Below are 13,825 nucleotides of genomic sequence, written 5' to 3'. Positions count from 1 at the left end.
CAGATAATCTGTGATCATTTTGATTTAGCAAATCAATTTTTTGAGTTAGTATGTCAAGTTTGACTTAAGTCAAAATTATTACCATCACTATTTTTATTTCATGACTAAACTTCATGCAGTTTTTTTTTTTCTTTTGGCGGAAATTGGCTTCCATAACTTTTTGACATCGTCCCACTGATAATCCCATTTCTCTTAAAGAAAAACGCAATTCAAAGTGCTTTGCAGGCGACTGATTAAACGTGGGGTGTTAAAAATGGACTTGGAGACTAATGCACACCAAAAATAATTTAAAAAGTTAATTGAATAAGACAACAATACAAGATGGGTAGTTAGGATAATATAAGCAATACAAACTACAAAGTAAAATTATGAAATACTACACAAAATTGATTATAATAAAACACCAAAGTATTAATAAAATAGAATAATATATTTTCAAGTGATTTGTAGGCTTTCCTTTTCCAGTTGATGTGTGTTTGTATTTATAACTTGTAAGTTGATCACATATTACATGTTTTTCTGCATGTTGTCATTGACGTCGAGGAGAATGTGATGTACCCCCCTCGCGATAAGAATTTTTGCACACGATGCGTGACGTTTCATAGTCAAGGCAACCACTTGAAGACGGAGAGGCGGCTCTGAAGCCAGGACGCACTGCTGAGGTGTGCTGAGGTTCGTGCCCCACAAACATGTTATAATTAGACATTTTCACTCTGTGGCAGTCGACTGTACCCATGTAAAAACAACTGGTGGTTCTCTAGTCGGTTAATTTCATCGTCAGCGTGAAAGATTAACCGTACGCGCAGCAGTACTTACACATGAAAAGTAGCTTGATGAGTGTCCAAAGTAGTGGAAGTTTGGAGGGGACGCCATCTTTGGTCCAAGCTCTCCACGTCCCCAACACGGACTGTGTTTTCAGCAACATACCACGGCAGTGGTGAAGGCCCAGGAAGGTATCGTGAAACGATTTAAGACGCATATGTCTCTTCTTCTTGCTCGTTTCGGTCGTTTTGGGGGCAGAACGAAAGAGAAGGGTATAATAATGACCCGAGCAAAGCTTTAGTGACGAACCCTGCTTGCTAGTTAACGTTGCAGTCAGCTCCAAAGTCCATTCAGCCTGTTTGGCTAGCTAGTAGCACTGAAGACACAGGACTGTCTTTCTGTGCCCAGGCCAGTGCAGTAACCTAAAGACAATTAAACAGCTACGTGCATAATGGCGATAAACCTTTACGAGAGCAGAAATGTTACTGTTGTAGTCGGTGCATCCTTTTCCAAGCATGCAGCCGTTGTAGGAGATAACACTAGTCAAGTTAATGGTAGATATGTGAAATGGAGCAGCAATTGCAACGAGAGAAATTAAACTATTTCTGGTGATGGTTAACGTTAATTATATGACTGGCTTGGTAGCAAGTGAGCATCGTTTATGTGTTGACTGTAGTGTTTCCCTTAACCACCCGATGTTCACAATATCCGTGCATGTGTAACTCACGTTAAACATCACGTTAACGGAGAGGAAGGGTCTTAGATTGTCTTTAAAAACAACATTATACATCTAATGTTAAATTTAGTTATTGTCTGCATATAGCCCTTTGCTATAGCTGCTACTGCATTGGCTGGCAGGCAGCCTTATGTGACCTTTTAGCACAATCAACCTAGATTGAAGACCTAACTGTTAGTGTAGATGTCCGTGCAAAATGGTGTTTAGTGTCTCCTTCGGATGTGCAGCACGCTAATCCACATACAATCAAAAGAACTGATGCTTGCTTACTTATTTTATACATCTAGTGACCTTATGTAGTTGTCATTGTTGTTAAACATGCCTCCTTGCACCCTCATGGAGATATTGAAACGATGGAGAATTTAAACTGAAATTGGGGCATTGATGTAGCTTCTCCATGTCTTGGTATTATCAGTGTTACATGCATTCATTGACATTAATTAATGGTGGTTGCCTGCATCAGTATGACACTTGCAAATATTGAAAATTGGGACTTTTTTTTTTAAAGTCACATTTGAATGAACCTTGTTAGAAGTAGTCTATTTCAGCTTATGTCAGAGATTTTAAAGACTTTCCAAATGTCTGCCATAAACAGGTGGTCACCCTGCTGAGCAGCATGGAGTTAAAATGACATCCACAGCAAGAGTTGTAGGGGTTCAACCGCTTGGTCCTGCAGGGGCTTGGAAATATAGATAATACTTAAGCTATGAGGCCTTCATGCTGAAACAAAGGGAAATCCTTGAAACCACACAGATGATTTGTGTTTATGATGTGAAACTGGCATAACGTTCTGGGGGAAAAGTGAGATATGGCAATGGCTCCATCTCAGGAAAACCAAAATTGCACCAAACAGCTGCAGTAGAAAGGGTTTTGAAACCACAGCTTCTCGTAAAAATGATGGTTTTTAATAGGTACAATCACAGGATTTCAAAAGGGCTGGTTGAACACTGAACATACCAGTCATTTATTCACTACATGAGTTATACTCTCTAGTCAAACTGTAGTGAGGTGAAAGGTGAAAACTGTCATTCATTTGAATCATTGGGAAGTGAGAAAACTGCTTGGTTTGGTGAATACATAGATTAAGTAAGTAGTGCTGTATATACTGATTTCAGAAAATAGTTCTCATAACTGTTGAAGATACCACATGCAGCAACCACAGGTAATATCTTATACAATTGTCCATTTAGTTGTATAAGATAGATGACTGCAGTAGATGACTTCTTAAGCATATAGACTGACAATTTGATTAGAAGTCACAGACACATCATGGGGATTGTTACAAGCCTATTTTGTTGTCTTTTAGATGTTTTAGCGAGAGGAAATTGACCTGTTGCCTGATTTTTACCAAGATTTGTCCTATTAGCTTTTTTAAAATTTTTTACCTTGCACAGTGTCTCTAAGCATTTGAGGGTAATTATTGTTAATGAGATCTCCGAGTGTTATCAGGGAAAAGCATGTTAATAGTAAAGGTTAGTTTACATTTTCAAACTCCTGAAAAGTTGATCGCTACTTATATAGTAAGTGGGCAAGTTACAGTACAGAAATGTCGACCAGTAAACTACAACACTGTTGTCTTCAGTCTGCTTATAACTGCAGACAATGAGTATATCTGTTATTTTATGCATTCCATAAATTAATTTCAGTCAGACAAGTACTTCTACTGCTGTGGCCTACATTCAATATGATTGTGTGTTTCTAGACTTGCCACTTGATTGCATTTCAGTGCACAAAGTTCAGGTGATGTACACAGTCTCATTTGTAATGACTGGGGAGTTTTTCTTTATCTGAATGGAGGATCTAAGGATAGAGAGTGTTGTGTACTGGACACATTGTAACGTTTAGAGACAAAGTAGTGATATTGGGCTGTATTAATAAAATTTGACATGACAGCACGGCTGCAATTAATGATTTTCATTATCAATTAATCTTTTAATTATTTCCTCGTTTTACTGATAAGTTGTTTCCACACACACATATACTGTGTGTATGTGGTGGAATTTCTGTAGATGGGAATATTTTTTCTCTCTGGAGTGTAAAAGATGACTTGATGGACTGGCGGTGATATGAATTTGTGACCTGAGTGATTTTGTGCTTTTTGTTTTTGGGCACTTAATTGATGATCTTACTTGTCCTGATCTGGGGAAGTGTGTGATATTTTGCAAGGGGTATAGTCACAAGTTGGTATTATTTAGTGGGTTGGCGGTGTCTCTTACCGGTTGCAACACATTTCTCAAGTTGCTTCATGTTGCACACAAAAATTGGAATGTGTGCACAATCACTAATACTATAGACCTTATACTGTCCAACTCTAAGATGACTGACGATTGCTGTAAGATATAAAACTTAGTATGCGTGGTTTTATTTATCATTTGCATATAACAACAAGGACGTTGGCACAAGTAGCATTTGTCTTGCCACAACTCATACACGTTGGGTATATTTATTAATCAGTGGCTTTTAAATAATGAACATGTTTCACATGAATAATTTGGGCAACTATGTTCTGATTATAGTTATTGTTCTCTTATATCTACAGGAGATTTTTGTCTTTGGCTTATTATCTGGCGTTTCTGTGTCGGTTCTCTGCAGCACTGCTGATGCATTGATGTCCTTCCTGCCTCACGATTAGCTGAAGTCATATTTATCTTGGGAGAGTTAGATGGCATCCTAGCATGCCTTCTCCTGTCAGCAGGGTTTCCCATTCACATACTTGATACACATATACATATACTAATTGCACATATGTTGCAGTTAGTTTTTGGAGACAGTCTTACTCCATATGCTGCCATCAGCGTTGATGGTTGTGTGGCTTTAAGCGGCTGTTAGTCATTAGTGTGTTAGTCTAGATTTGGTTTACGTTTTTATCATTTGACTAATGTGTGCGTCACCACAAGTAGGGTTTATTATGATTTTACAGTTAGTATTAGGAAAACTTTGTCATTGTGAAATGTTTTTTTCCACTAAAATTGATGTGAAAAACCCCTACCAACTGTCTGCACAGATACAGTGCCAAGGCTGCATACTAGCCCTTTGTAGATTCAAAATGGTTGTCTCATTAAAGCACAGGTTTAGTAAGCAGACCCCTCTTGAGTCTGCAGCAACACTGAAGGCCAGGGAGCTCACGTAACAGTCCTACAGGAACACAGTATTCATACTTGCCTAGCAGTCAAAACATTGCTCTTGGACTCTCATGATAATAGTGTTTTGCACAGAAATGTTACTTTTTAACTTCTCCTCTGTGTTTTTTAACATAATTTTTGTAACTTTAGCATTATTAAGCTGCTACTGTTACATTTGTTAGTGGTAACAGAAGTAAACACAATCAATGATGCATAAAGGTAAAATGAAAACAATTTCACTAGGGAATAGGCATAAATTTAGTCTTGCCCTATATACTGGTTTTTGACAAAAAAAATTATCACCTGTCAGGGTTTGAGAAGGTATAAATTTTATATACATGATGCTACATTTATCAGAACCCTGCTGTCATCCTTATTGCTGCTGTCATCTGCACCTGAGTGGGTATTCAAAGGCCTCAATGAGGCGGATCCTCGAATAACAGAGTAACACTGTGCATTGTTTCTAATCTTCTCAGGCACCATGGAGGAGCTGCACAGCCTGGACCCCCGGAGACAGGAGCTGCTGGAGGCACGCTTTATGGGCGGGGTCAGCGGCAGCACTGGGGGCAGCACAGGCAGCACAAGTGGGGGAACCAAAGTGAGTGAATTTTTTTTTTTAGCAGTGTTTTCTCAGTATTTGTGTAGAATAATCTGTTTAAATTTTAAGTTCAGAGTCCATGCTGAGTTTTATCCTAAAATGCTTGCTTTCTTTTGCCAGGGTTTGACCAATAATGAATGTTCAAATCACAGTTTTGGAAGCCTGGGATCCTTAAGCGACAAGGAGTCAGAGGTACAAATTCACATCTTGGCTCCTGTTTGCCCAACAGCCCATTGACACTGACTATACTTACATGGACTAGAATAATCAGACTACTAACTATTTTAAAAAGATGGTATCTCAGTTAAGCTGTTTACATCAGTTACCTACAGAACTATTCTGTTTAGATTCTTGCTTATTGCAGTGGAGCAGAGCCCAATTAATGAGTGACAACACACTGCCAAATTAAAGTTTTCCTCCCCTGGAAAGTAGGCCAACATGATGAGCAGCTTGGCTGCCATATGTGTCATTAAATACCTTTTTAAAAAAATATGATATTGATACATACTGGGATTGAGATATATACATAGTGTTTCTGCTTTTCAGTAACACAAATACAACTTGACATATTCAACATAAGCTTGCTTGCACAATATCTTTATTCATATTCAGATAATCAGAGAAAGCTGTTTTTATTTGGCTTTTTTGTTTGTTTGTTTTTATTTTTGGTCCATTAATAAAACGGTCCATATTTGAAAATTGCAGTCAAGGTAAATGGTCATTAGTGCTGTTCAGTGAGTTAGGAATAAAAATAAAAATAACATCATCCAGACAATACATGTGACCGATCTTTGATAAGATTCCAAAAATCAACTACTTGGCCATTTGGCTATATGTCCTTGGGTGCAAGACTGCATTCAGACCAACAAAGGCCTCCTCGCTCATTTCAGTGAGACCACTGCATTTGCACAGTGTAGGATGCCAACCACCTTGTTGTCCTCCATTTAATAAGCCTTCTAACTGAACCTCTGTGTTCATATTTCATGTTCTTTTATGCTGTGGCATCATACTGCAGACCTTTGTTTTGTGGTAATGCTTTTTGCTGTTTTATAGAATTTCTAATTGAATATTTTTGATCAGTTGAATTTACATTTACACATTGCAGTTAAATGGAACAATGTATTTCTTAGATTAAAAACTGTAGTATTTACCAGTGAAATTGGTTGCAGTTGCTCAGCACTCCCTTGACGTTGTTCCTAATGATGCAAAAGTAACATACTCAGACCACCGCCTGTTGACAAATGCCTGGACTGTGCAAAGTTGGATTTTTTGTGGTTGTGAAATGGTAGTTTTTCTGTATATGATCTGGAACTGTGATTAATTTGGTGATTATTTTATGGTCATCCTTCAGGAGTTCCCAGACCTTTTTTGATCAAGAGTCTAGTTGTAATGAAATACTCATGTAGCAAAAGTTTCTAACTATTTTGTAAACGGAACCTTTATCTCATAACTTTGGCCTAAAACTCTCTCTTCTTTCTCACTTAATAGGGGTCAGATGTGAAAAGAGGCAGTTCTCCTGCTTATTCGGTGGGTATATGATGAAATCTGAAGATGTTATTGGTGTCACTTGCTTTGATTATATAGAAATAATACCAGTAGACAATTCAGATATTATTTCTAAAGAAGAAAAGTAATATGAAACTGCAATTGGAGCAGCTACACAAGGCAAAATAAAATCTGTAGTTGTTATAACCAAAATCAATCATAGTAATTTTGCTCATATAGAGATCAGGAGTATTATCATAATTATCCATAGTCTTAATGCATTTGGAGTCAACTCTATATGCACAATATAGTTTTCCTTGTGCGTATGTATATCTTGTAACTGTAGCTTCAGTTTTTTGTCAACTTAAAATAATAAACAGTTGGTGGTGTTGTGATGCAATTATGATAGCAGTCCTAGTATTGATGAAGTATCAAAACAGCTTTGTTGTGCAGTGATTGTTTTGTAAAATGTTGAATGAATTTTCTCTTTCAGACTCCGGAGAAAAAACAGTCTGAAACAAGCAGAGGCAGAAAAAGGAAACCTGACATCCAATCAGAGAGCAGCCAAGGTGAGTCTTTTTTTGTTAAGAGATGAATTATGACTAGATGAGTTATTGCAGTATTTCTTTTAAAAGAGTTTAATAAACACTCTTTTCCTTCTTTTCCCTCACAGGAAAATCAATTGTGCGAGGACCCAAAATAAGTGATTATTTTGATGTAAGTTTTTCATTTGGCGTCAGATGTTTGATCTGTTGAAAGGAAGTGCAGAGTGAGTCATGTGTGCTATATTTGTTCAACTGTCCCTAAAATAACAGCACTGTGAAATAAAAGGAGCCATTCGTGGGTCTGCTGTTACCAAGTGTCAGGCAAAGATGTCACTTCTACTCTCTTTTCCTTTTAGTTTCAGGGAGGAAACGGGTCCAGTCCTGTGAGAGGTCTCCCGCCAGTGATTCGCTCGCCCCAGAACTCGCATTCCCATTCCGCTCAGGGCATTGCTGTAAGATGTGCCAAAAGTTGTACTCAAAATCTCCTTTGCTGCTCCATTTGGTGTCGCCCTGTCTTAACAGAAGTGACGTCTCTCCTCTGTTGCAGGTTAGACAAAATAGCTCATCTCCTACTAGTCTGTCTTTTGGGGACCACATGACGCATCCAAAGCAACTAGCAGTCAAATTTGTTCAGGTGAGGAGAATGACCGTGGATACTCTGGCCACCATCGGCTCTTTTTAGTTGCTCTTAAATATTTTTGAGATTGCTGGGCAGTTTAAAATTTCTTTTGTTGTTTTCCACTCTAGACTGACCTTACTGTGTTGAAATTGGCTGCCCTTGAAAGTACAAAGAATCTAGACCTTGAGAAGAAGGAGGGGAGAATAGATGATTTGCTGAGGGTAAGGAGGAAGTCACACCTTATTTACAACCTTGCAGAAAGGCCTGAGCAAGCTGTGATGTTGCTGTAGTGCCAAGCAAAAAGTAATGTCATACATGGAAATAAAACAGGTTTGGGAGTATAATATAATTTGACTGTTGATTTGACATTTTTCCTGCTTCACAGGCAAACTGTGATCTCAGGAGACAGATAGATGAACAACAAAAATTACTTGAAAAGTACAAGGAACGCTTGAATAAATGCATCACCATGAGCAAGAAGTTGCTTATAGAAAAGGTAAACATTGTTTTTCTAATTCTTATGAAAACTGAACATTCATGTGTTTGTGCAAACATGCTTGCTAACATATATATAATATTTTTTATTATCCTTCAGAGCAACCAGGAGAAGCAGGCCTGCCGGGAGAAGAGCATGCAGGATAGACTACGTTTAGGCCATTTCACTACAGTGAGACATGGAGCCTCATTCACAGAACAGTGGACAGACGGCTATGCCTTCCAAAACCTTGTCAAGTGAGAAGCTTTTACAATAATGACATTGTCTGTAACTCATTAACTATTTTTTATTATTGCTTTATATATTTTATTCACACATTTTTTTCATTTTTAACCTTTTAATCATCCTGAGGGAAAGACCTCTTTTTCCATATATCACATTCATACCTGGAAGCTGCCCAGTACAACCTCAGTCTGGTCGGTTTGCCACTGAGCAGTTTATGTGTTAAGGGCCCTGCTAAAAGACCTCTTCTCTAACCTTCAGGCCGCCACTGCAGCCCTTTTAATTCCAATTATTAATTCCTGTCACAACTTATCAATAAATTGTTATAGGGAGCAAGTTAACTCACAAAAATGTGTAGTATAGGGCAACTTTTGCACTTGTTAATAGTATTTCATTGTTTAAGTAAGTAGGGCTGCCTCATAAACATCCATCATGAGTTATTTTTTGCTGTGTGATTTTTACACAGAACAACACAGAATAATTGCATGGCAGGCTACAAAATATTTACAAACAATCAAACACATTCTGTGTAAACAATACTATAGTCTTGATAAGCATGAAGCATTGCAGCATGATTCCTACCCTGTTTCTGCTAGTTTTGGTGCTGAATGAGTTCAGCTAAATTACTCCTGGATCAGATACTGGCACCACTTCCTCAACCATACAGCGTGTCCACCATGGTACCGTCAGGAGCCAAGCAAGAGTTTGCTAGTTAGGATTACACTTTTTTTTTTGGACTGTAAAGATCTGTTGCTCTCACATTATAAAGTTCAGTTCTAGTAAAGGCAATAAAGTCTTACAGATAAAACATGAGACTTGACATGAAGGCTGTTATAGGAGTTGGGCAGCTGCTCTATACATGAGCTGGAGTTTAATTGGATGCAGTAACTCCACCCACCCCCATTTTCTATGCATTGGCCCAAAGAGTCTTTATCTTTATTACAGTGTTTTGATAAGATGTTCTAGTTGAATATTTTGAGTCATGACTACAAATGGAAGAAGGGAGATGGTATCAATCTGCTCTAACAATAAGCTCTATTTTCCATCGGCAGACAGCAGGAATGGATAAACCAACAGAGAGAGGACATTGAGAGGCAGCGAAAACTGCTGGCCAAGAGAAAACCTCCATCCTCCAGCAACTCCCAAGCACTAACCACAAACTCAGAGCCAAAGCAACGCAAAACCAAGGCAGTGAATGGAGCAGAAAGTGATCCCTTTCTAAAACCCAGCCTACCTCAGCTGTAAGTCCTTGTGTACATAAAAACATATCAGCACAATCATTCCTCAGAAATACAGAGTATCAGTTGTAAAGCAAGTTCAACAGCCTGCAGCAGTGTTGGTTGGTTGACTGAATGCACAATAAGTGAGTAACTACAGTAAATGTACAAAAGCAAATGCTTTTCTTGTTTTTGTTTCCCCATATTTGTCTCACCCTGGAAAGGCTGACACTAGCAGAATACCATGAACAGGAAGAGATCTTCAAACTGCGACTTGGACATCTCAAGAAGGTTTGTCAAATACTCATCCTGGCAAATAGAAGGAGAATTTTTATTAGAACTTTTTGTTATTCTTCCAGTAGGGAGTTTGTCGACATATTCAGCACAGACTTAGGACTTGGTGTATTAATTAACTTCATCCAGGGCCCACAATGTAATAGGGATAAACATTTTAGAAGATGTTATCTAATTGGAGTCAGTGAATTATTAAATGTAGCAAATCTTTGTCTTCTATATGAGGATAATTAAACATTCAGCCCAATTCTCTTGTTTCCTGAGCTGAACCACAGCTCCTTTAGTGTGAATGAGCCTGTAGTTTGTCGACGTTTTCATTGTTTTTCCAATGAATAAACATTACAGGCAGCCTTTGATAGACTCTGTACCAAGTCAGCTGTTAATATTTAATACAGAACTAGTCAACTGTGTATAAGTGGGTTCTGATGAGATCCTCTCCTTGTAGTCGGTGCATTAAAGTTCCTTCTGTGCATTTGTGTGCTTGAATCATTTATAGGAAGAAGCTGAGATCCAGGCGGAGCTGGAGCGTCTGGAGAGAGTGCGCAACCTTCACATTCGGGAGCTGAAGAGAATAAATAACGAAGACAGCTCACAGTGAGTCTGATTTGATTTCTTTGGCAGTTACTGCATTGACATTGGAACATGATGTACACACAAGGCCAGTATCCTCATCCACGGCTGTGGTGACGTAAAGTTGCCTGTCAACTGGATGAAGCTTTCTTGTCTTTTTCCACATCTGCCTTACATTGGCACAGAGAGCTGAGTGAAGAATTTGTCATAGACATTTGTATATGTGTAATTTTTAATGTTTTCTGTGCTTTCTTTTTTTTTCTCCATCCAAAGATTCAAAGATCACCCAACATTGAACGAACGATATCTGCTTCTACACCTTCTAGGGAGAGGAGGCTTTAGCGAAGTTTACAAGGTAAGTCATGAACTCAAAATAAAATTATACTGTTAACAAGTATTGTTTTCAAAGATTAAGACAATTTTTGTGTGCTTGTTCTACAGGCCTTTGACTTGATTGAGCAACGATATGCTGCTGTAAAAATCCATCAACTTAACAAGAACTGGAGAGAAGAGAAAAAGGAGAACTATCACAAGTATGTTGGCCCACATGGAAATATATAATTAGTTTTAGCTTGACTTACTAAGACAAGCTGTCCTGATTAAAATTCACTTCCAGTGTATTGTTTATCTCTTTCATAAGCACCAGTAGCTGGCAGATCCTGCTTTGGTTACTAATGGAAGTAAAATTAATTACCTTCCATTCCACAGGCATGCATGTCGAGAGTACAGAATACACAAGGAGCTGGACCATCCCAGAATCGTGAAACTTTACGACTACTTCTCACTGGACACAGACACGTTAGTCACTGCACGCATTCTTGTTGATGCATTTACAGCAATTTTCATTTGGTTGCTGTTGGCTGTAATTCTTTTTATCCGTCCGATAGGTTTTGCACCGTTATGGAGTACTGCGAAGGCAATGACTTGGATTTCTACTTGAAGCAGCATAAGCTAATGTCTGAGAAGGAGGCACGGTCCATAGTCATGCAGATTGTGAACGCACTAAAATACCTGAATGAAATCAAACCCCCTATCATCCATTATGACCTTAAGCCAGGTAAACATACCCTTCTGGATAACTGATAACTCTCATTACATCAAGAATATATCAATTATGTTAAATTAAATCAGATTATATCAGAGTATCAGTTACCTTGTGAGCGAAAGTAGTCTCAAGTGATCATTTGCTATTTTTTCCTCTACTGTTGACTCATTGTTGATTATTGATTTCAAGGCAACATCTTGTTGGTGGACGGCACAGCCTGTGGGGAAATCAAAATCACCGATTTTGGTTTGTCCAAAATCATGGACGATGACAACTATGGTGTAGATGGGATGGACCTCACATCACAGGGTGCAGGGACCTATTGGTGAGAAGAAATATCCCACATGTAGATAAATCACACATAAGTGCTTTGAAATGTATAAAAGGTGGCTAGTACAGACACTAAATTTCTTTTAAAAATCTGGCCAGGTATTTGCCTCCTGAATGTTTTGTGGTTGGTAAAGAGCCTCCAAAGATCTCCAATAAGGTGGACGTGTGGTCTGTGGGTGTCATCTTTTTCCAGTGTCTGTATGGAAGGAAGGTAAGGAAGGCAATGCAGATTTGTCCCTTTTTTAATACATTTTGTCATTTTTGCCTGATAATAAAGCACTGTTCCCTCTTTTGCAGCCTTTTGGCCACAATCAGTCTCAACAGGACATCCTGCAGGAGAATACCATACTCAAAGCTACGGATGTTCAATTCCCTGTGAAGCCTGTTTCCAGCAATGAAGCTAAGGTTGGTTGAGCTTGCATACAAAAGGGATGCAGCCAAGTATTGTATTATCAAGTAAAAATATCTTAAAACACACGAACACTGCTAAATGACCTACGCATTTTGGATTATTTCCTCCCCCTCTTTAGGCCTTCATAAGGCGGTGCCTAGCATACAGGAAGGAGGACCGGATCGATGTTCACCAGCTGGGAAGTGACCCCTACTTGCTCCCTCATATGCGGAGGTCAAGCTCCTCTGGAAATCTGCAGATGAATGCTGCTGGCTCAGGACCAGCCTCCTCCAGTATCATCTCATACTGACGGCCTTGTACTGTGACAGAAATGTAAACTGATCGAGTGGGCTGCCACATCTGCAGAACTTCTCAAGAGGCTCAGACTCGTGGGAGAGGGAGGGAACAGCCAGCAACAGGAGGAGCAGGACACTGGTGGGGAGATCTCACCTGGCCTCCTGACCTGTGCCAGGCTTCTACTTGTTTACCAGGGCTTCGTCAATGGAGGGACAGTGAAGGGATGTTTTAAAAGGACATGAGTAAATCGACCTCTTAGAGGGTCCGACAAAAGCACTGAAACTGACAACGTACCTTGAAGAAAATGTGACTGGACACTCGGTTCAGATGTTGCAGAGGGATAAAGCCTTAAAGGGCCGAAGGGAGACTTGGCAGCGGCTGTTTAGATTAAATAACGTGGTCCTGCCAGGGTGCAAATGATTGAGCTGCTAGAAATTAATTTACTGTGAGGCAGAGGACAGTCATCGTTAAGTAGAACTACAAAGATCTCACTATTGATTTTCACAAATGTTAGGCTTTAATTTGAGTTACTTAGCCATGAGAATGTAATGTGTAGCATACAAGTGGCATCTAGTGACGTATAGGCTGGGGCAGCATACTTACATTTAATGCACAAAGTAACCAAATGTAGAAAAATAACAATGTATAAAATCCTATGCAGGAATATTAATTAACAAATAAATTGGAAACTGTATATTCTGTACAGGGTGAATTTTCAAATTTTGAACTGCAGCAGTAACATGTACAAAGAGTTAAGATTTGCCCTTGTGAAAGTGGTTTCCTGGAGCAGTTTCATTTTGCTTCTTTGTTGCTCTTACTTTTTCAAGGGCTGTATGTTTCACTTCGGGTACAAATTGTACAGTTCTGCTAAGAGTGAATAATAAATGCCAGGAAACTTTTTTTCTCCCAGTGAATGATATTGTTAAATATATCATCTTTCATTCCAATGTTAACATTCATGTTCATCACCCAGTTAATACACAATCTACCAGTATTAGCCTCTGTTTTCTGAGATTACACTGACACTCTGTGGCTTTGCTGGGTACTGCGTCATGACATGGTTAACTGAGGATGGTCAAAATATGAAATAAACCAC

At 38.9% G+C, this 13,825-nt stretch overlaps 1 protein-coding gene across 1 annotated transcript; it reads left to right on the top strand.

Moving 5' to 3' along the window:
- The first annotated feature begins 681 nt into the window (after window positions 1-681).
- On the top strand, window positions 682-13,628 carry tlk1a (tousled-like kinase 1a). The gene is given in 24 exon segments (XM_042426191.1): window positions 682-875; window positions 877-912; window positions 914-953; window positions 5,097-5,218; window positions 5,339-5,410; window positions 6,707-6,745; window positions 7,197-7,272; window positions 7,377-7,420; window positions 7,605-7,700; window positions 7,796-7,882; window positions 7,996-8,088; window positions 8,253-8,363; window positions 8,463-8,599; window positions 9,638-9,826; window positions 10,027-10,093; window positions 10,593-10,690; window positions 10,940-11,021; window positions 11,108-11,199; window positions 11,375-11,464; window positions 11,554-11,723; window positions 11,901-12,036; window positions 12,141-12,252; window positions 12,339-12,446; window positions 12,572-13,628. Coding segments are annotated over 24 exon segments (2,325 nt in total). The 5' UTR covers window positions 682-818; the 3' UTR covers window positions 12,743-13,628.
- The last annotated feature ends 197 nt before the right edge of the window (window positions 13,629-13,825 follow it).

The sequence above is a fragment of the Thunnus maccoyii genome, chromosome 11 (genome assembly GCF_910596095.1).
Source record: "Thunnus maccoyii chromosome 11, fThuMac1.1, whole genome shotgun sequence".
Classification (NCBI taxonomy): Eukaryota; Metazoa; Chordata; class Actinopteri; order Scombriformes; family Scombridae; genus Thunnus; species Thunnus maccoyii.
Note: the sequence above shows the minus strand (reverse complement) of the source record. Positions and strands in the feature narration are given on the sequence as shown.